At 43.5% G+C, this 22836-nt stretch overlaps 1 protein-coding gene across 3 annotated transcripts in view; it reads left to right on the top strand.

The window, feature by feature from the left end:
• Positions 1 to 22836, top strand: part of pdzrn3b (PDZ domain containing RING finger 3b) — a 94541-nt gene that overhangs the window by 63347 nt on the left and 8358 nt on the right. For 2 of the 3 annotated variants that reach the window (XM_062395037.1, XM_062395046.1), the window contains one exon: positions 22808 to 22836. This exon is cut by the window's right edge and continues 225 nt beyond it. In XM_062395037.1, the coding sequence (XP_062251021.1) occupies positions 22808 to 22836 (29 nt within the window). Of the gene's footprint in view, positions 1 to 11768; positions 11951 to 22807 lie in introns of those variants that run through there. The other variant, XM_062395056.1, reaches the window with a different exon arrangement.

Genomic DNA, 22836 nt, shown 5'->3' on the forward strand with positions numbered 1-22836 from the left:
GCACTGTGCTCTGTAAAGGCTGCATTTGCAGGTTACTTCAAGGCAAATTAAGTTGGAACTAGATGGAAATTACAGGCTTGGGTTCCGTAAAAGCACACTCGCATTTTTCTCCTCCATTTAGAAGGGAATAGGGTGTAAGGCGAGAGAAGTGTGTGTGTGTGTGTGTGTGTGTGTGTGTGTGTGTGTGTGTGTGTGTGTGTGTGTGTGTGTGTGTGTGTGTGTGTGTGTGTGTGTGTGTGTGTGTGTGTGTGTGTGTGTGTGTGTGTGTGTGTGTGTGTGTGTGTGTGTGTGTGTGTGTGTGTGTGTGTGTGTGTGTGTGTGTGTGTAGGCAGACGGCTGAATTTTACAGTTCTTGTTATTTTCAATCAAACACTCTCCTTCTGAAGATGTGTTGGTTGAAATAGTGCCAGAGAAATTATATTTGGGTTAATGATGCTCAGAGCATCAAAGCAGAAACCTACCATTTTCCAATTCCCACTTTGATGGGAAATACACTGAGCCCCCGCACCGACTGAATCGGACATGACATGTCTTCAACTACTGCCTCATATTGACATCAGCATTATCCAATTGTCGTGGCAGCCGTCTGTGTCTATAATTGTGGCATGTTATGTTTTTCATTTGAAAAGATGTGCAGGCTAAAAACAGGCTTCATTATGATTCACCAAGTTGTTTGGTAAAAGACAAAAAAATAGGGAAATCTTTTTTTTTACAGTTGCTATTCACATTTCCATTTTATTCATTACTTTTTGCGGGCTTTGTATAGTGAAAGGACACTTGCATAATAACCCATTGGCACCCTACATAATTCTATTTGCACCACTTTGCACAACCACTGCGGTACATTTATTGACACATGTCACCAATTAATTTCCTCTCAGGCTAATGGTATCAGAGTTGCTTCGTTAAAAGCCTCTCTGTTTTGAGTCATCATTGGATCAGTACTGAAGAAACAGGCCATTGTACACACATGGATTTCCTGGGAGTTGATAATTAAATTAGCTGTGGGCAAACCTGGTTTGTATTGTCGAGAGCAGATGTGTCATGGGAAGCCTTTTGAGTTTGTTGGCAAAATCAAATCCATTATAGACGACCCATGAATGATTGCATAATGAGTGATTTAAAACATTCAAAACTCTGGAAAACAAAGTGCTCCTGTGTCGACGTGACAGCCCCTCCGGCCTGGTTCACTCTGCTGTTGCCGTGGTTCGTGTCTCCAGGGCCGAAGACCAATGAGGATCTCGATCATCGAGATGGGACACACCTGGACCCTGGGTGCCCGGTGCCTTCCAGCAGCAGTTAGTCCTCGGGCAGATCCCCGCACTGTTTTAATCTGCACAAACGTCCACACAGCAAAGTTTCAATTGGAAAATCCCTACACGACTGACTATCACCACATTTCTTTGCGTGTCTTTTGGGGGATTTCATTATAATTGAATTCTCATAATGACATTGATACCCTAATTTTTATTTAGTATACGTGTGTGTCTTCCATTTCTGGATAAGGCTAAATTTGCATCTTCAGGCTCCTCGGATATTAGCATGTGGAGACTTCTAAAGCCAGAATAGGTTAAAAAAAAACATTTAGGGTATCAATAAAATGTGTTGTATTTATGTTTTATGGGTGTTTAAACAACACCTTGACCTCTCGCTTGAGCAAAGAACAAGGATCAAGAGTGACAGGCATAATTTAAAACAAGTGCATGTTAATCATAAAAATGTCAGTATTAAAGTGATGGTGTTAGGCTCTTGTGATAGATATGCAGTTTGCAAGTGACAAAGCGAAACATAGGACACGTCCACATAACAAGCTTCTATATAATTCTGTGCAATAGCAAATTTATGTTAATTGGTTTATATGTAATGCCGTCAGCAAATTGGGTGCAGCAAATCCTTTTGCCGACTTTCAATGTTGCACTTTTTCCGACTTGAGTTGGAATTCACCTGAATTTTCCATTATTTCGAAACTGTCTCAACGTACAATAACAGCAGGGCAGCAACAATCAGGTTTATGTATTTACTGGTTCCAAAAACAGAGCTCTGGATATAGTATACTTTAACCTTGGAAGATAAAAAGCGAGGACAGATGAGCTTAATTCACCATATCAGAGCTTAATTTGTTTATTTTAAAACCTGTTTCTGAGTGACAAATCTTGTATTTCGTTTTAATCCAAAAGGTCAGCCTTCATCATCAAACCAGATTGTCTCAGGTGTCCTCTGGGATTTCTTGGTAATGATGATACTCGAAGTACAACCTTTCCATTTCACACCTCTTAAATGTCCTACAATGGTTAAGAGGCAGTGGGTACCCAAACAACAATGACGCCTGCTATTACATTAATATTGCAGACATTTAATATTTGGATCAAAGTTGGTGTGTTTTCCTTGGGATAGGAATATATTCAGTATTTAAAAGGCGCGACCATTTTTCTTTGAACACAGAACATAAAGGACTGTGAAATGGCTCAAAGCTCTAACATCTTGCTTTGGTGTATAGTTATTCAGCTACTTATGAAGTGGTAACTGTCAACTGTGAAGTGGTAAGTGACGTTTAGAATATGGGTCATCTGGCAGCCGCTAGAGCCTGACACATGTGAAGAGCAGTGGGCATGTTGCTTTGAAATTGTTCACAGACTCAGCAAAAATTAGAACAGGGAGGCAGTGAATCGGCCTCTACTGCCCTGATGTCACTGCCTTACCCGGGCTAAAGGGCTGGAGGTCACCTGGTAGAGAGATTTACTGACTGATCGAGGAATCCAGTTAGCATCTCCAGCAATTTCATCAAAAATCCTGTGTAGTGCTAAAGGTAGGAATGAGTCACAGCTGACTCTTGGCAGTTAAACACGGTCATCCGTCTGGGTATTGAGACGTTTGAGTGATGTCAACCAACATGTCAGTCACTTACCTCCCAATGACCTCAAAGGTTTTCATTTGGAAGAGCACTGTAATGTAATGAGATTGAGGCCTGAACATAGATCTTTGGCTATAACTCACTCTAAGGAACCTTTCACTCAAACAGGTTGACGTGTTTCCGCTTCCCCACCACAGGAACTGAACCTAATGTACTGTAGCATGTAGACATTGTCAAGGGGTCTGCTCTTAGTTCTATTTCCAGTCATTTCCCTTGCTATGGAACCTTTAGATCTCAGCCCTACTCAGGAAGTCTTTCAGGTTCTTCTGGTTGCCAACCTGTGCTGTTATTCGTGATTGATAGAGCAAAGTTACCATTAGCATATGAGACGGTGTCATTCAGAGGGAACTCAGCTGTAAGACCTAAAAGTGTACAGTTCCAGTGGATATTGCAGAGTTCGAGGGGGGGCTGTGTCCAACAAATTTTGTATTGACATTTCTTTTCAAGAGAGGCAGATGCTGATTTTCAGACTAATTGCCTCATTATATATAAAAAAAAAAAAGATGTGGAACTCTTAAAGATAACTTGGGTATAAACTGCCATCACCACCTTTCAGCTTAAGAGCCTGGCCCTACATGTTGCAAGTTTAAATTATGTAGTTCACGCTTCCCTGGCAGCAAATGACTGATTCGACTGTGCTCTGTGTCATCCATGCCATGTACTGTTGCAAGGTTTGTGACCAAAGTTGTTGTCTGGTACCCTCTTGTGTGATTGGCCTGGCCGTACTTCCCTTGGTTTACTTTGCTCAAGTTGTGTCGTAGTGGTCCAGAAGGATGGATAACTATGTTCCATATTGTGTGAAGGCACCCGGTGTCACGTATGTGTGTTGCATCAGCGGCTAACCTCTGTATCGGACATTCCTCCATGTGTAACACCAGCTCTGACCCTCCAATCTCTTCCAGACAGATGTCCACCCCAGAATTATTTGCACAAGGGAAATCCTCCTGGTCAATTTTGAACCCCTGCTAAAGTAAACTGATTGAATTTATGAAGCATTTATCCAAAGCACTTCCTCTCATTCACCCATTCTCACACGTCAGTGGCTAAAAGCTGTAGTGCAAGGTACAGGACCATCCTTGGGCTGCAATTGGAGTTCACTGTCTTGTTCAAGGACACTTTGACATGTGGACAGAATTGAAACACCAACCATGCAGTTAATAAATGACCTGCTCTGCCTTCTGATTGACAGCTGATAGGTGTCATACGTTCAACTCCAAACTGACGAATATACTCCTTATACTGTAAATTATCTAAATAATGAATGGCTGTCAGCTCCATGCTTGCTCACACCCTTTGTCCAAGTTATCTGATATTCTCTGACAGTTTCGGTCCAGAGCCAGAGCCATGCACATGGTCTTCCTCGCCCAGTGTGGCTTGAGGCTTCCGCTGGTGACTGTGGCCGCCAACATGCTACAGCAGCTTGAAGTGATGAAGGCACAGGGAATAAGCTGGTGACAGCAACTCTGTGTGGACCCCTGAATTGGCAGAGCCCTGTGCGGAGACAGAGAGTTCAGTCACATCATTGAGCCCTGCTCTCAGGTCCAGGAGAGGGGATGAGATATGGACTCCTTTTTAATATCCCACCTAATAACTGTGTTGACAAGCGCCGTGAGTTACCTTCTGCAAGAATGTCGTGGCATTTGGGTAATTAGCTGTAAATAGTATTTTATTATACCTCACGCTCACACAGTGCTGAAGAGGTTTTTATAGCAAAGGTTGGGTGATAATTCTTCTAGCCCTGTTATGGAGCGAAATACAGATGTCTCATAGGTGGTGGTAGGTTTCAGGGCAGTCAGCCGGGGACCGAGCCAAGCGAATGATTGAAAGAGCTAGTGTGTCTTCACCAAGACTAATTCATTTATACTTAATCCATCCTGCCTGTATTCACTTGGCACGGATACTGGCTCATTTACCAAGCCACAAAGCTGTAGCCTGTTCTCTTTGGTTAGTTATGTGTGTTTTGTTCTACGAGAACTTGAACAAAATTCGAAAGAGGTGCTACTCTGTAATCACATACAAAAACTGATCTTTTTGTTTGTTGGTTTCTGGTGTCATGATAAACTACAGCAAAAACTTCACCAAAATGCCCAAACTGTTCTTTTACTAAACTCCTAAAAAATGAAGGTGATTTCAAACAGCACAAAGCAAGAATTATGTGCATTTAACTTCCAGGAGGTTGATAATGGAAAACAACCTCAGGAAACTTGGGGGGGGGGGGGGGGGGGGGAGCGATTTGCATCTTCTGTTAACAAAAGAAGATAAATTATGTCCCAAAACATCCAGTTTCAAACTGGATGTTTATCACAGCGTCTTAGCATATCAGTCTTGTTAAACATCGCCTCATAGTTAAGTAATTAAACTGAAGTGATAGTGATGGCATTATTAGTGGCTTGAGTCTCCAATTAAACTGTTTTGGTGGTTGTCATTCCTGCTGGCTGGAGCCTCTGTTGGCTCAGGATCTGGCTCACACAGTAAGTAGGAGTACAAAGCTGACAGCTGTCTGATAAATTATGCACAGCCCAGTGTTACAGAGGTGGATACACACACTCACACATCCACATACACACTGATCCTCGGGTCCCAGCGGTACACTTGAGAGGAACCGGAGACTCATTAAACTCCTCCACACATTTAGTCTCTGTTTCTGTCCTGTTCCGTCTTTTGCGGGTCCTGTGTGTTTTCCTGTCTCGCCTGTCTTTCTTTTAACACCATCTTTTTAACTTCCCTTGTGTTAGCGCTCGCTCGCTTGTGCCGCTCCTCTTCACTCGTGAGCTGTTCACTTACAATCGAGTTGTGTTCTTAACAGTGTGTGAAATCCCAAAGCGTGTGTAGAAATAAAAATAAATGATTATCCTTAACATAGTCATGGACATTTAGCCATTTCAATATTAACAAAAATGCTTTTGAATGAAGCTTTGCAGTAAGTTAATGTACCGGACACTTCGTCTGTGGCGTCAGCCCAACCTTCTACAAGCACTACAACTGCACATGTGTGGAACATGTTAACTTAAACAGGCTGTTCACATTCAGATGAGTAGAGCAGAACTACTTCTCACTAATGAAGGCAGACATGATGGATTACTGCATGAATGCTTCTTTAATGACTGCACAGGCAGCCTGTGGAGTTTTTAACTTCTAGTGGTGCTCTGGAGCCATGTTGTTTAACTTTCGATTCACATTATATCACTGATGACAAGCGGTGGTAATGTGCAAGACTGCGAGAGAGAAGACTCCTTTTTAGTTTTAAATCTGTATTTAAAACAAATGTATGACAGAGAAAAAGCATTTTACCCATTTGGTGGAACACAAGGACACACTCAGTTTACTACACAGGGCACCGTAAACATTTTAATTGGTTTAATTTGTGCTATTTGGCTTATCAAGCTCCCGAAAGTGAAGCAAAAGCATCCTATCCAGGATATTTGAACTTCAAGACCTTCATCACCACTTCATAAATGCTGCCTTAAAAGAAAATGGTCTCCTTTGTTTACCTATCTAATGAGTAGCCTGTCCATTCCTTCATATTGTATAAACAGAAATTCCAAGCATCCTCCTGTTTATGTTAATCAGTGGACTCGGCTGAATGATACATTTTATTTAATCGTCACTGGGAAACGAACCTGTGCAATAAACATGTGAAAAAGCTGCCTGAAACACGATTAATTAGAAACAAATTGTTTACTTGAACACTTGAGCCAAATGAACTGGACAAGAATATATGCTGAACGTTGTTTACCCCATGTTGGGCTGCAGCCTCTCTAACACACACACACACTCTCACACACACTAACCCACACAGAGTGGACCCAGTTAGATGTGAATGTTTTACTCTAGTTGACAACAACTACACTAGTAGCAGTGTTAAACCTTTACTAGTAGAACACAAACAAACCTATCACTTATTTTATGGAGCCCTCAACGTACAGGTCATGCATTCACAACCATTTAGCCAATCAGATGGAGCCCCAGCTAAGCTGTCAGCTACCCTCATAATAATTGGTGTCAATTTGGTTGTGACCAGGAGGTTAGCTGAAGAAGACAGGAAATAAGTATTCATTGCAACTCATATAATCGTTGCAATAGTGAACAATGCTACTAGCCTATTTCCGTCCTTGTAAAGGCCTTTCAAACCTCTGAACACTAGACAGCAGTGGTTTTTTTTTTATACTTAATGTAACATGATGTGAGGCGACGTTAATTCCCCCTGCTGCTGCAGAAACCAATCACACTCCAAACAACAGACAGGCCACACCATGACATTCTCCCTCATGGATTCACAATATGTAGCCAATTCAGTCCCCCCCGTACCTCTATCGCTCCACATCTTCCACCCTTCCTCCCCCTGTTTTATCCCTCATCCTGCCGTCTGGACGCCGCATTAGAGTCGTGTGACCGGACCCGGACATCATGCTTTTTCCCTGTGTTATCACTCAGCCATCAGTGTCCTGTTTCTTCACATGTTGCCACGTCGTCACCTTCTGCAGACTTGGTCTCCACACCCTCTTAAGACCTGCTCTCTTAAATCCTCGCCCTGCTCCGATCGCCGGGATCTGGCTTCCCACGATGTGGAGATAAATAGCTTAGCATTTTGCCACATGGCAGGCTGAAGTGTGGTCGTATTCATTTCACTGGGTCTGGAGCAATGCCATCATATGAACTGAGGACAGTAAAGGGTCAAGTCTCTGCAGTTAGTCCTTGATCACATACTGTAACTCTTAATATCCTAATAATCTATGCAAATACCCCAAAACATCACTTCTATACGAGTTACTCCACTGGTTGGTCATCTGGTCCTAGCTAAGAAATGGCCCAGCACATATCACACATGAAACTACTAATTCTTGTGTTAATGCATTTTATATTTGTGTGATTAAACAAATGACATAATGTGACGCTGTTTGTTATATGACAGAGTTTGGTGTGCTGTGTTCCCCTCTCCTCAATCTTAATGCTCAGTTTCTGGCTGCTTGCCCCATGTGTCATATAGTACACAGACAGGTTAGTGTGATGAATCTTATTTGAAAAGCTTATTTCTAAAAATGTTAAGCTACCAGTATTCATTCAGTCATTTAAGCCATTTAGCAATGATGGATGTCCAAGTAGTTTTGGGTTTCAGCTTCTTTAAAGTGATGATTTGGTTCTTTGCTCTGTTTTCCTCAATAGATGGATTTTTTAAGGGGGTTTGGATCATTGTTCCGACAAAAAAAGCTGTTTAGAATTGTACTCTGGGAAATTGTGATGGTGGTGTTTGCCTACAAGCCTCAATGAAACAAATGGATTATTATCAATATAAATATTATTGCAGAGAAAAGGTTAGGATGGCATGGTGGTGTGGTTGTCAGCACTGTCACCCCACAGCAAAAATGTCCATCTTTGAATTGGGGTCTGGCCGAGGTCTTTTTGTTCGGAGTTTGCTTGTTGTCTCCATCATTGCTTGGGTTTTTCTCTGGGTTTCTCCCACAATCCAAAGACATGCAGATTATACTTGAATATTCTTCTGTAACTAGTTGTGACAAATATTTTGAGTAACGTCAGATAATTAGATTTTACTATGTATTTTGATGTTAACAATTAATGAGGTATAAACAACAGTTACACCTCGCAGCACAGGCTCTAACTGTGTAAGCTTTGTCTCTGAGCACGACGAGCTCAGAGACAAAGTAGACGATGTGTTGGGGAGTTATAAACCACACAGAAACGATGTACGCCACGGCAATCGCCACCTGATCCCACTGTGGCTCTAGTTAAAACCATGACTCTTAAACTGGGCCCAATGGGACGCAGACACAACACCATGCAGGCGCTATGAATATGAATGATCCAACCAAGCATGGATCAAATGCACAGGACCCGAGCCCCACATTGGTAATTGGGAGTGGATGTGGTAACCTCTAGCTCTCCAGTCTCTATTAAAAGAAAATGCTGATGTTTATTATCACAAACCGCATGACATTATTATTGTTTGGTCTTGCTCCCGCTGAGACTGGAACCTCTGTGTGGACCAGTAATGAATAAATGCTAAACCGTGTGTGTGTCTCTGCTGAACCCAGAGATCAAACCATACCACATGGGACAGAGGAGAAAGAAAGAGAGTATGACAGAAAGAGAGCAAGAAATTTAATCAGCAGCGGCAAAATTAAATCTGCGATCACAATGACAGACAGTTTGTAGCTCCTCCAGTCTGACTTCTGAGCTCCATGTTCTGCTGCTGCCAATTATTCATTAACCCAACACACGTTCCTCTTTTTTTCTGCCATAGCTGCCATAACCTTTAGTGCAGCTGTTCGTATCTGAGGGCTGTCTCCGTTTTGACTTAGTGAATGGGATAATCTCAGTGTGAAAGAAAGATTAGCCGGGCAAGAGCGCCGGCTAAAAACCCTCCACTGATCACTGCCCCCGGCACAACAGTTGGACTAATGTGAGCGTAGAATTAGTTTCCACGCTACAGTGGATGAAAGTCTAAGCCTAAAAACCCAGACAAGCAAAGCCTGCAGTGATTATGAATGATTGTTGCATTCGCACTGATACCTTTGCAGCTTTGCCCGAGGCTACTTTTTGTCACCATCACTTCTTCTGCCTTGGGGATCTTAATTTAATTTTTTATTATCTTCCTGTAGGATTCTATAGGTTGTTGGAAAAAGGAGGAGAAATTATTTTTAGACAGACATTAACTCTTGGTTCATAACAGTTGGACAGAGGACAAGCATAGATTAAATGATGTAAAAGGCGGAGTGAAATCTCATTTGCAGAATTCCTATCCCGAGTGTATGTATGTGAAATAAACTTAGGGATTAGCAATGGTAGATTCTGATGACATCCTAACAAACTTCTGCTTGAAGCAGGAGTTTTAGGCAATGTGCTTTTAACGAAACTGTGGCACTGCCTATTCTTAACACTGATCAGTGAGTCCTCCTCAAACAGTTCTACAATATATTGTCACTTTATTGTTGTGTGCTGGGCACTGTGTGTAGAGCTTTTTGGTGCAGAGTGATGTTCTAAAACTTTGTGTTCATCCTAGCTGGTTTATCATGAATATTTTGTCGTCAATGCTTTCCATAAAATTAAACAGAATTGGCTTTAGTACTGCTCCTGTGTGAGGTTTTGATGTAAGTCTGAATGATTTAATTAAGTGCTGTGATTTGTTTCCATACATTGCATGTAGGCTTTTTCAGTGGTCTGTTCCCAATCTTCAGACCAGAGTTCAGAACTTTTCAAAATGACTGCTAGTTGAAGACTGCTGCTGTAGTTTATCCAAGGATGAAGAAGAAGACGTGCTTAGCCTCCACAGGCTGCAAGGTGCTGTTTTCCTCATTCAAACTGACCAAATGTGACACCACACTTTACAACACACTTGCCTAGTGTGTAGCCAATAAGATGTTTCACAGGATACGTCATCTGCATACAGACAAACAGATATCTGTGGGATTAGTAGGTAGATACTAAGAGTGTCTCCTTTATAAAATATGGCAAAATTTAGATGACTTGTTTGTTTTTTCTAATATTTGACCTTTGCTCAGATGTCATATTTTGTTTTCTGTGGCATTTGAAAATATTTACATAAAATTTCCCTGACATTTATTTGACTGGAAACCTTTGAGCCTTGCTAATTATTTGGAGAAGTGCTGAAGGTGTGGAGGTGCTGATAGATAGGGATCAGTGGACACATCTGGCGGGAGGTAATACCACTATCGCCCCCCCCCCCCCCCCCCATGCTGCCATGAAATCTAGTATCCAGGTATTTTGCCGTATGGATGACACTGTAGCAAATCTATTAAATCAGGAGTGGAAGCATCATATGGTGAATTCATGCACTCAGGCTGCTGTGACACTTCATCACGTTGTCTGCAAGTGGAAACTTTTCTATAGTATTATTATCTCTGTCCTCTACAAACCCGCAGATTGTAACCAGCTCTCACAGTTGGCTGTGTGGCACCAGAACAAACACTCAAGAGATATGGAGCCGTATCCTTTGTCTGCACACAGTGCTGCAGACTCCATGAAGGACTGAGAGAACCGTTCTATGTTGTCGACATGCACGGGATGCTCCGCTGGGTAAAGTTTGTGCGGCTGCACTCGGGGAGGGACAGCATAAATATTTATCTGCCTTATTTGTTTGTGCTGCCTGTGGATGTGGGGAGAGAGATACACAAGGAAAGGATGCTCGGCGTCTCTTTCTGCTGGATTAGTTTACCAGAGGTCACAAAGTGCTGAATTTAACTGGGGCACAGAAAGGATACGCTCCAACTCAGCCATGGTACATATTAAGACGCGTAAATCCCAAATAATTAGCGCCTTTATCAACTGTCACGGATAAATGCCTGCATGTTGAACTGGTGCATATGCAGCTGGATTTAAAATTTAAAAGTGTGGAGCTGTTAACAAACAAGCTTCCAGGGCCCCTCAAGAGAAGACATGCTGTCATGAAAGGAGAAGCCCCTCCATCCCTCAGCTTGTTCCTATAGATCTAATGATGCCTATTAATTAACTAGACTTTACATTGCATGACGTCAGCACCCACCTCGATGAATGATCAACGAGAGGATGCTTAATAAACGGGAGGGGGTTTACTTAGCTGAGCCCCAGCACCAGCCTCGGTGAGCTCAGCAGAAGGCTGGAGAATGACCAAGAGGGAGGGTGCGTGCGAGGTGAGGAGGGGTGGGGGGGCTTAGCATTTGTGTGTGACAGAGAGAGAGAGCGAGGGAGAGAAAGAGAGAGAGAGAGAGAGAGAGAGAGAGAGAGAAGGCTGAGCGCAGAGATAGAGCCACAAGCTGGGGGAAGTCAGTCCTGTCAGCCTGAGTCGCTGTGTGGCAGTGGAGGAAAAGACACGGAGCTGACAGACGGAGGCATTTCAGAGAGGAGAGGAAAAAGTATCTCGCTCCCTCTCTCTCTCCCTCCGTCTCTCCCTCTCTTTCTCCCATCCTGCCTGGAGTGGCTGCAGGGGGGATCCTGGATGGTGTGATCTCCTCCACCATGGGATGCAGCCTCTGTACCCTGCAGAAGCCTCAGGAGCAGTACAAACTACTCTATGAAGTCTGCCAGGTACTGTGACCAAGCCTCATGTAGCAGTTTTTTATTTTATTCACTAACTCACTTTTAGTTGTTTAACTGTGCTTCTTCGTCTCTCTCTTAGAATGGTGATGTAGTTTATGGTGTTGTCCGACTTGTTTACTTGTAGCTGTGAGTTTGCTCTACTGGGGGGGGGGGGGGGTCTTTCCATGGCTGGTTGTTAGAAGCGTTAAATAAAGTTGCTTTGCGTGGAGCTCCCGCAGCTGAGCAGGGTGAACTCTGGCCGCAGGGGTCAGGGAGAGGTGGTGCGCTGTAGCTTAAAGGAGGGGGGTGATGAAGAGGTGACAGCTCTCTGAATGCGTCTGCTAGTGTGTGCGCCGATCACTGCCCACCTCCTCATTGTCAGCTGAATGCTGACTTGGGGCTTTTCGAGCTTTAACCCCGGTTTGGTTTTCCACCAAAGTTTATGTTTAACGCTCCTCTGACTGTTTTGCTTTTTTTAGTTTTCCTCCACCAAAGACAATAGAGCGACATGTTAGAGGCACACCATTAACATGTGTAAAGTTTTCACGTGAGAGTGCAGGACAACTTTTTGTCATTCATTGATTTTACAGTTTTTCAAGTTTCTTTAAAACAAGGCTTCAGACTGATTAGTGCTGAAACTATTTATTGATTATTTGGCTCTTCAAAATTGGCGATGGTGATTTGACGACTTTCTCAGTTTTTATATCAGAATGTTTCTGAATTTTCCAAAATATCAACCTTGACACATCGGTTTGGACCTCGACAGGCATTTTTCACAACTTTCTAATTTAAAAACTAATTGAGGGTTGATAAATAATGAAAACTTATCATTGGTAACTACAGTCCTTACGCTGAAAAATTAAAAAAGTTATGTTTTGTTGATGGATTCATATAGAAAATGACCAAATTGCCCTTTTCCCCAGACTTTGGAAATTGTTTCAAAGCAATGTACCATCCTCCACCTCTTTCTGGATCCTCTCTGCCCTCAGATAAACTCACATGAACCCACCTTCTGCAGCTCAGTCACTGTGGACTCTAACACCAAGAGAAACGTCTCATATTGAAGTCAGGTTAAAGTTTGAACTGACTAAATTGTTGTGTATTCCTTCAGTGGAGAATATGTTGTATGGTGCGTCGTTTGCTCTGAGTGTCATGGGGTGCCCCAGAACAAACCCTCTGTGGCATGTTGCCATTCTCTGCTCCCTCAGGCTCCGCTTTGTCAACCTTATTTGAGACGACACACTCGGGAGCGCTGCTTCATTCATCTGAGTGTTTGGATTCAAGGGCTGGTCTGGTCTAATGAGTGGAAACAGCGACCTGTCAGACGGCAGCGAGCGTGTACGACTCTGACAGACACATCTTTCGGGACTGCTCGCTGTCATACGCGCAAATGTGATTTTGGAAGAAAAGGAATTCTCCATCTTTTCATCCATAATGGACCCCGGCCAAATGTTATCCTCCTGTCACACCAAATTACATCTCATTTGCTGCACAGGGTGCCGGGTGGCGAGTGGCGGCTTTAACTGAACGTAATGATGAAGCTCTCTGTGGATCTCGATCATTATTCTCCCCCAGAAAAACTACTGTCTGGGGGGAGATAACAGGGTCTGTCATTGTGCCTGCAAATACTTAGGCTTTGATTTTCATGCGAGAGGAAAAAGAGAGAAAGGTTTTGGCTCACCTCAGACAACATAGCTGTTATGCAGTGGCATAATAAATGGATTATGGGTGCTAACATTGGGGTCAGAAATCCCTGCACTCCTCCACCCCCAACCCACCTCTACAGCAAAAACATGGTGTTTAGCAGATCGCTGTCTCATCATTGTTCTGCCTTCTCTCTCGGTCACAGTGTCATCTTATGTGTCTTTGCGCTTATACTTCCGTATTTATCTTCCAATGGCCGCCTACTGCTTCTGCCAATGTTGAGAAAGGATGCATCCGAAATTTTGGTTTTTAACGCAGCACAGTTGTTACCTTTTTAAAAGTTTTCAAGAGCCCAAAATTAAGACGTTTGGAAATGCCGCTGGCCCTGTACAAAAACTCCAGAGGTCTGGACCGGCCTTAATGGAGATCCTGTGTCAAAGCTCGGTAATGGTTGTGCTCATGGAAGAATCATGGAACACATTTGTCATCCCAACCAAGACCTGGTTGGAACATTTTTATTTGCCGGGTTTGGTTGTAAAAATAGTGAATTGATCGGTTGACCTGGTAAAGTGTCCAGGCTCTATTTAATTATTTCTTTAACCTATTCACAGTGACTGAATGACTGACAGTCTGGTATTTTGTCTATTTAATGTTGATTTATGAGAAACAGTGAGTTTTTCATGTCCTTCAACCAATTAATCCACAAAGATCGATCTCAGGCAGCACAGACACATTACACATGAGAGAGCAGCTGGTCCTGCACTCAGAAACACTCTGTATGTTTAATCATTACATGTGACCTACAACAATGTGCACCCATAGGCTTTAACTTCAACTACTAGCACTGGTTAATAATAACCAAGTTCAAACTATTTTGGCTAAACTTGCATTCACCATGCAATACCATCATACATATGCGTGTGTGTGTGTATTACTCATAAGAAATAGGGACGTATTGAAGAGATGTGTTGTATTGGTGTCCGCTTTGTCACTGCCCTTATTCAGCAGATTATGGATCATGGATCCAGGATGTGACTGAGTCACATTACACAGATACACTCTCTCTCCTTACTGGCTCTACTTACTGGTACAGTCAATGTGATATTCAGTGCTTCCACCAGCAGATAAATTCAGTCATGGCCGGCTGCTGAGAGTTTTGTTTTTTTTCTTTGTGCAAACACAATTCCTGGCGCCTTGTTATCTTGCATAAAACGATTGTCAGGAGTCCCACACAGTGTGGTGAACATGTTACAATTGGGGGGAAAGATTGGACTCTTATACACACTCATCTTCTGTGGCTGCACAGTCGACAATAATGCACAAAATCTATGTCAGCACATCCTTAGCATGTACCTCCTGCAGGATTGTGGGGAGGTCCTAATTCTCCTTAACTGATGTCGGCACAGCGCCCACTCTACTCTCCGCCTCATCTCTCTGAGGGTTTAATAATCCATGAACACTTGAAATCTTTCCAGTTCATTAAACACCTTAGCTCTAACTCCCATGTTGGAGGCATGAAAATATGCTTTTGCTCTGTTTTATAAAAGTCAACAGATTGCACATTCCTGGAGGCATTTTTTATCAGTCCTGGCAGGATCACTGGCAACAGTCTGCTCACATGGTAACGGTCGCTTTAGATGAAGAAAAGCTTTTCTATCTGCGTACTCACAGGACATTTTTTTGTTTACACCACTGAAAGTCAAATACAGCCAAACTGGAGATCAAACATTGTTAGGTTTATTAGACGCAGCCAACACAGCGTTTTAGACAAGTGTTTTCCCTTCTCGCTGTAATTATTTAAGGCCTGAGCTGCACCGGCCTCGGTGCTCCCTTTTAAACTTGACCCCTCTGACAGCGGTGAACCCCTCGGTCTTTGCTTCAAAGCTAAAGGTAAGCACCATGTGGAGATGTAAGCTCAGCTGCTTTTGTCAGGGACTTTAAGATAGAGGCCTTGGAAACTCTGTTTGACAGTCCTAGGGCTCTTAATCTCTCCAGAAGTACTCTGTAATGGCTGTGGCGCCGTGCTGCGGCTCATACGAGAGCCAGAGCTTAATTAGAGCCTCAACACAAGCCGACTGTTGAGGCTCTGATCCGCGCTGAACTGATCGGACAACAGTCTCTCGCTCTCTCTCGCTCTCTCTCGCTCTCTGTATATCTGTCGTTCTCTTTCGATTCGTCTCTCTCCGTCTCCTGCAGAGCAACATTCTCAATCCAAAATTTGTTTCAACTCCCAAGCTTAAGAAGTTTAAAAATGTTTACTCTGAAACTTTTTCTAATCGTGCCACTGCCTAATCAGGCATGTTTGTGATTGAAGGCCGCAAAGATGTCACCCTCAGCTCAGGAAGCCAAGTTGGCGAAGTGGCAGATGGTTTCGGTGTGACGTCCTCTGGACCAGGCAGACAGAAAGATGAGATGTAAATATTTGTGCAAGAGATCTCCTCAGCCCTCCCCCCATATCCCACTGTTAGACAACCCTGTCATAAAAGAACTTAGCAAAAATGAAAGAGGACTCCTGAGATGCAGCTCCTGCTCATCTCAGCTCCTGTAATGAGGCCTGACACAGGCCGCGTACGGAGACAAAGCAGGGATCACCAGTGGCCACCGGGGGCCTGACACTGTGTGTTTTTAATAACGGCTAAGACCAGCCGTGGTTTGCCGGCGTCACATCTGTCAGACACTGGAGCAGGTGGCGGGCTGCCACAGGGGAGCCCTCCCGGGAGCCTGCGCTCTCATGTTAGTCCACAGTAAATGACAGAGAGGGATCACAGCCACATCAGAGACATAACAAGATCCTTTATCTGCCCAGCGAGGATTACTGTACTAAGGAAGATAGTCCGAAAACAAACTGCCAATGAGCTTTGAGTATATTATCACACATATTGGGGTAATATGAAAAATGAGAAACCTTTCAGGAGAGATAAACTGTATGATATAAATTAATTAATTAAGAGAAACATTGACTCAGCCCATGGTCAACTTTTTCCAACTGGCTGTCAGAGGACACCACAGCAGTTCTACGCTTTAACTGCTGAAATGTTGCCACTATTTGACGTCATATTGAAATTCTGTAATCAAGTCTTATACATTTTAAGTACCTTAACTATTTTCAAGGACAAATTAACTGAGTTTGCCTAAAGCAGACAAAACCAATTTCATTTTCATCAAAATACTGCATATGCGTACAATATAAAGTGACATATACCACGACAGGAGTCACTCACCCGTACCACTTCCAGAAGTCACTCAGTATAGATGTCAAGCGGGTGGCTCAGTGTCAGACATGCTTATGAAATCCCATGAGGCTTCAACGTGACACCATAACTGTGATTGACAGGACAACATGCCCTAACAACTCAGTGGGAGATAATGACAAAGACATCATAACATTTGTATCACAGTCTCACTGGACAAAGAAATCCTAATCGGCACAACTCCGACCTATATTGAAGTCACAGATGTTGTTTTACGGTGAAACGCCGAGACGAGGCGCTCTGATCTTTATACGAGGAAACACGAACAGGACGAGTTCAGCTTCGTGTGGACGCATCAGGAAATCAGGGGAAGACGTCATCCTGAATCGTTTCCAGCCGTTCACCGCTCTTAGTTTGCATCAATAGGCTGTTGCGTTAACCTAATACACGATTAGGAGTTGGCTTATAATAAAATAAGCTTACACACACCTTGTAAGTGCTTTACTCGCGTGTGCATGAATAAAACATGCGCGGCCCATGTGGGCTGCGAGCACTTGTTCAATAGCTCCAACTTGTGAGGATATCAAGCTGTGAAAAGGATCCGTTTGAAGACGTGTGTGTTTGACACACATGCGTCATGTATCAGTAACAGCAGGATTCAGGCTTAACTGTGGATGTCAGCTGCATGGAGGGAGCTGTGATCTCCCTGGATGTGAGACTTCCAAGGGACTTGTTGTGGCGTTGTCATTATTTGACTTATTTGTGTGTGACTATTGCCCGCTTCCAGTGGAGTCCATCTCTGTGCAGCTCTTTTGATTGCTGCTGGACAAAACTTGAACAATCAGGCTTATCCCTGACATAGAGCTAAACGTTCTCTCGCCAATCAGAGGGAATATGTGTGTTGGGTTTGTTTATCATGTGGGTTGAGGAGTGTGTTTATGTGTGTGGAGCTACTGAGGTTCCGAAGAGGAGAAGCCTGGTTCAGCAGGAGTTGATGACATGAACTGGGGTTCCAGCTCATTTGCTGATATTACCTCTCCTCTGAACTCCGCCCTTTATTTCACGTGACACTCAGGTGCTGCACTCAGGTCAGATAACCGTCAGGTCGATTCAGATGCCACAGATTATCAGCTTCTGTGAGAGCTCTCACTGTTTATCTGTAACACACAATGAGTCATGTTGTTTTGAGGGTGATGACGACAGCCGCTTTGATTGGAAAATTATAATCGGGAATTTTTTGTGTTAAAAAGCGCGTCTATTTTTTCAGACAGAGACAGAGTGGGTCTTCACCGTCCAGCTCTACTGTGCAGTGGTGCTCTCATATTTTCTCAAGTTTTCATTTAGAATCTTTTAATTACTGTGATAGACCAGTGACATGTCCATCATGCGCTAGACGCCTCGCCCATGTGTTAACTGGGATTACTTGCTAAAAGGATTAATGGTGTAGCTAATTGGTAAATGGATGAGATTCCAATTAAAAAGCACAAATTTAAACTCTGAAGTATCATCAGAAGATCATCTCATCTATTTTATATTTGATGTGTTTTCTTTCAGAGGTCATCGATGTTAAAGGGCTGACTTCACACCTTCAGCCAGGATCATTAGATTACACAGAGGCAGCACAGAGTGTGTTGGAAGTGATTTGGATTCTTGGTTGATCAGGTCTGGAGGACACAGCGTCCCGTGCTTAAATCAGATTAGGTGAAAGTTAACAGTGGGGTCTCTTTCAGCAAGTGTTACCTTTTTAGCCGTTTGTTCTGTAATCCTCAGTAAACTCACGTGCTGAGGTAAATAAAAAATGCTGTGTTTTTAACACCCACACCATGGAGAGATTCCCATCCAGTCAGGTAAAAGAACAGTGTGTGCACGTTTAAAGAGGCACTTAAAAGCGTGCATATCCTCACGCTCTCAATGGCTGGTCCCTCTGTTTTCTTTCCTTCTTTTGAAAATGGTCAAAGTGAGATAAAAGAGGGATTAACCATGTTTTGAAAGAAGAAGGAACCACATTCACACTCCCTCTCAAACTATACAGGCCTCCCACGAAAATAAGTCTGCATGCTCTCCACCACGTCAGCTCCTCGTCTCTGTTCCAAAATACAAAGACTTTGAAGAATTCGTCTAAGAGGTGTATCCGACCAGAAAGTGGAGGCGAGTGTTCCCCGGCTCTGGAAGCTCTTCAAACTGTCTGTCTGTAGAGTGAGGTTCCCGGGGTTCTCTCCACACAGCTCTCAAAGGTTTGCCTGGCAGAGTTTCCACTCTGTTCACCTCGGTGCGTTTCCCCAAGGAACAGAAAGACTGGCTCTGTAATGATGTCCTCCTCTTTATTAAAGGATTACGTGGCGACTGAATGGCCGTATCAGAGACTAATGTTTCACAACACAGGCTGTTAATTGACTTAATATTCCGCAAAGCCTTGTTCTGTAAGATAATTATTAGAACTGTGGGTTTTGTTAGTGATACGGTGGCTCAGGCACTTTTTTCTGCTGGTTTTGTCCACTTAAATAATTTTTTTGGAGCAGAATTTCACATTTAATAGGGTTGCATATCCTATGAATAAGCCTGACATAGTTGTCATAATCATATAATAGTTTTATTTATATAGCCTCTTTCAAAAGAGCCATTAGTGCTTCACAAAGAGGACAAATAAAAACAAGTCTAGAAGGAATGCCATTTCAAATCAAAGACAACAAAGAGAGAACAAAATTTGAAATCAAAGTTGGTAGATAAAGTAAAAAGAATAATTCTAAAGTAATGGCAAATGAAAAAAAGATCAGAGAAACATAAGTTATAGTCAATAACAATCACTATAAGCCATTCTGTAGAAATGTGTTTAGAGTTTGAAAGCCTGGCAGAAGTGGCAGCTCTTATTAACTTCAACATCTAAATTCAGTTTTCTATTATCTGTGGGTGCTAGTTTTTTTTGTTACCAGGGTTCTCATGAATATGAGAGCTCAGTTTCAGTGAGACTACCTGAATAGATAGTAAAAATTTATAAATAATGCATTGAAAACCTGAGGCATCTTCCATCTTCCGTAATATAATGATGGTAATGAAAGAGAGTGAGTCCACCGCTTGGTAGATAAGCATCTCTGGCAGAGGATTAGCAATCATTTTATACACACACACACACACACACACATGCACACACACGTGCACACACATAGACTTCAAGATCAACATCTCAATCCTACTCGATTTGCGTTCCAGGGATGATACCACGCCAGGGCCTCGCAGCGCAGCTCACCCCTGCTGCCCCTTATTACTACCCAGAGAGCTGACGACTGACATAACTATCACATGAGGCGTCGAGAAAATCTGAAATCCTGAACTGCTCTGAAGGAGCCTCAACCAAGTGGGCGTGCGCAGGCAGGGACACAGGTCCCCTAGTCCACTGTTGCTGCGGAGGTCAAATGTGACATTTTAATTAAAGAACATAGGCTGTGAATAACCAAAGCCACAGCTGTGTAAATTCCTCCCCAGTCAGCGACACAACAGACACTTAAGTACTGTCCTCTTGTCATTAAAATGGATTTAACAGAGACGCCTCTCAGAGGATGCAGCAGAGGTTGACAGAGTCATTTCGGCCTGTCAGTCACCAATGCCTTGTACACATGAACAACAGCTCAAGTAGGAAACCTGGTTTTTCACTACACTTGAGGACGTATTCATAGTGAAACTGTTAAAGTCACGTTTGTTTGACTCTTCTGTTGGCCACAAGCAGCTGAACGGCAGTTGTGTTAAAGCACAGGGTTAACGTAGCGTTGTGGGAGAGCTCAGCGGTGGTGAAGCATTGTGTATTGTGTCGGGGGGAGTGTTGTGTGTTTTCTCTCAGTGTACCGCAAAGGGCCGCTCCGTGTCAGAGGTGAGCGCGGTGAATGGGGGCCGCGGGACCCCCTCTGAAGCTGGGAGGAGACTCCCCCCATTGAGAGCGCTGAGGCAGAATGCCATGGGCTCAACAAGACGGGGGCTAAAGGCTTTGTCTCTGGTTCACTGCCTTCGACTAGCCCTGGGATTCCAGGCAACCAGGTTTGACTGTTGGAGCCTGCGCGCAGAGAGAAGAAAGCACAAAGGCGCTTGTATTCCTCAGCTGATGTGCAACATCGTGGCTCGCTGTGGGAAACAAAGATGTGTAAAAGATGTGCGGACAAGTTTGATTTTAGGACGCCACATTCCTGATACCAGCAGCAACAACAAATAAGAATTAAGATGTCTCTCTTAGATTGTGATTCTATTTGTCCTGGTTGAGTTTCACCTCACGGTCTGGGCCAGTTTTTAATTTCTTCTTCTCATCAGAGGCCGGCGGTCTTAAGTCTCAAGGTTTTGTTTTTTAAGGATTTCCACATTATTATTCTGTGATATGAGAACTGGCTTTTCTCAGTGTCAAATTATTCCAAGCGAAACTGCAAATAGATGAGCTATTCATTTTTTTGGCCAGGTTTTGATGTTGGAGGAATAGAAGTTTGAGTCCACTGAGATGATCCAATTATACTGCAGACCCAAGATTAGCATTAATCTGCTCTGGTTATTAGTGGGCGCATATACCCTCTTTTGACTTCTGCGTGAAGCTCCCACTTTCTCCAGCCTTCCTTCTCCTTCCCCTCACACACACACACACACACCAACGCACACACTCCTTTTTACAAATATGTTCTAAGATGTACATTGTCTGGTTCAATGTCGGGTTTTGTATATATGCTGCGCTCGTTCCCTGGAGGCGGTTTAATATCGCTGCTGCTCTTGATGTGCAGCACCACACTTAAAGTCTGTGAACTACGACATGAATTCAGATGAGACAGTCGTAGCCAGAGGCAGGCGCACCAAACCAGCTACATGTTTTTCAGAAAATGAATCCTCAAACGCGTACTTGCACGTATGTTCAATGTCAGAGGGAGTGAGGAAAAGAGTGACGGTAAAGATGCATTACGTGCAACGCTACGCCCAGCAACCCTGCTAGAAAGTAAATTTATTCCTAGAGGGCTGTGAGCGTGCGTGTATGTGAACGTGTGTGTGTGCGTGTTTGTGCATGTGTGCAGTGGAGGGGCAGGAGGGGGGAAGCCTGTGCAGTGGGAAGAGCCGCAGGCTGAGATCCTATCAAAGCTCTCAACACATCCCCAAATCACAAACCAACAAAAGCATCCGTATGATGTGGGGACTGAACGAGGACCAGAAGCTCTTTGCAAATCCCGATAAAGCGAAGGGCCAGTGGGATGACCCAGAATGCAATATGCAATGGATGCTGCTCTTCATAAAATTCATTATGGCACCACTTCTTCAGGATTCCACATCCGCGGTTTTTGTTCCCACAGTAGCTTCTTTGTGAACTCCTGGTGACACGATGAGCCGGAGCGGAAATTCTTTGATTTAATCTGAGCACACAACCAGACATTCTGGACATCACCAATGTGTGTGCGCTGACTTAAGTTTCCTTCATTTCATTTTAAGTCTCTCTGGATCCGCCGATACGTTCTGTTGAGAGCAGGAACTTGAGAGGGCCCGCTCTCATCTTTCATCAACAAACAGAGAACTTTAAGTGCCTCGACCAAGCTTAATTAGCCTCTTCTCCGCGACACGCCGCAGCCTTTTGCTCAAATTAATCTTCGGGGGTTAAAGCGCCGCGCCCGATCCACTGTCTCTGATGAGAGGTCAAATTTGTCGTCTGCTGAGAAATTAGTTAGCTAAATGAGAGCTCCATCGTGCAGCCTCGGCTAATGGTCTTGATTAATTAAAAAGAGACGGCAGCTAATTAAGCCCTTATTCTGCCTGGTCTGACTGTGACCCTGTAAAACAAGCCGAGGCAGTAATGAGTCGTTCTCAAACAGAGCTACGCTGCTTCTGGAAGTTTGTGTGGGCCCGGTTTTCATGTGAGGTCTTAATCATCAGTGATAGCATTACACCAGTCTGCTGTGATGAGTATCCTTTCAGTTCAAATGGAAAACAAACCGGTTGCATGTTTTGCATCGACGCAATTATTTTGTATTTTTTTATAAAAAAATGCTAATTCATCTCCCTCGACTTCTCAACCTTCTTCCAGGTCAATGGCAAGGACCTGTCCAAAGCCAC

Source organism: Platichthys flesus, chromosome 2, assembly GCF_949316205.1.
Source record: "Platichthys flesus chromosome 2, fPlaFle2.1, whole genome shotgun sequence".
In the NCBI taxonomy this organism is placed as follows: Eukaryota; Metazoa; Chordata; class Actinopteri; order Pleuronectiformes; family Pleuronectidae; genus Platichthys; species Platichthys flesus.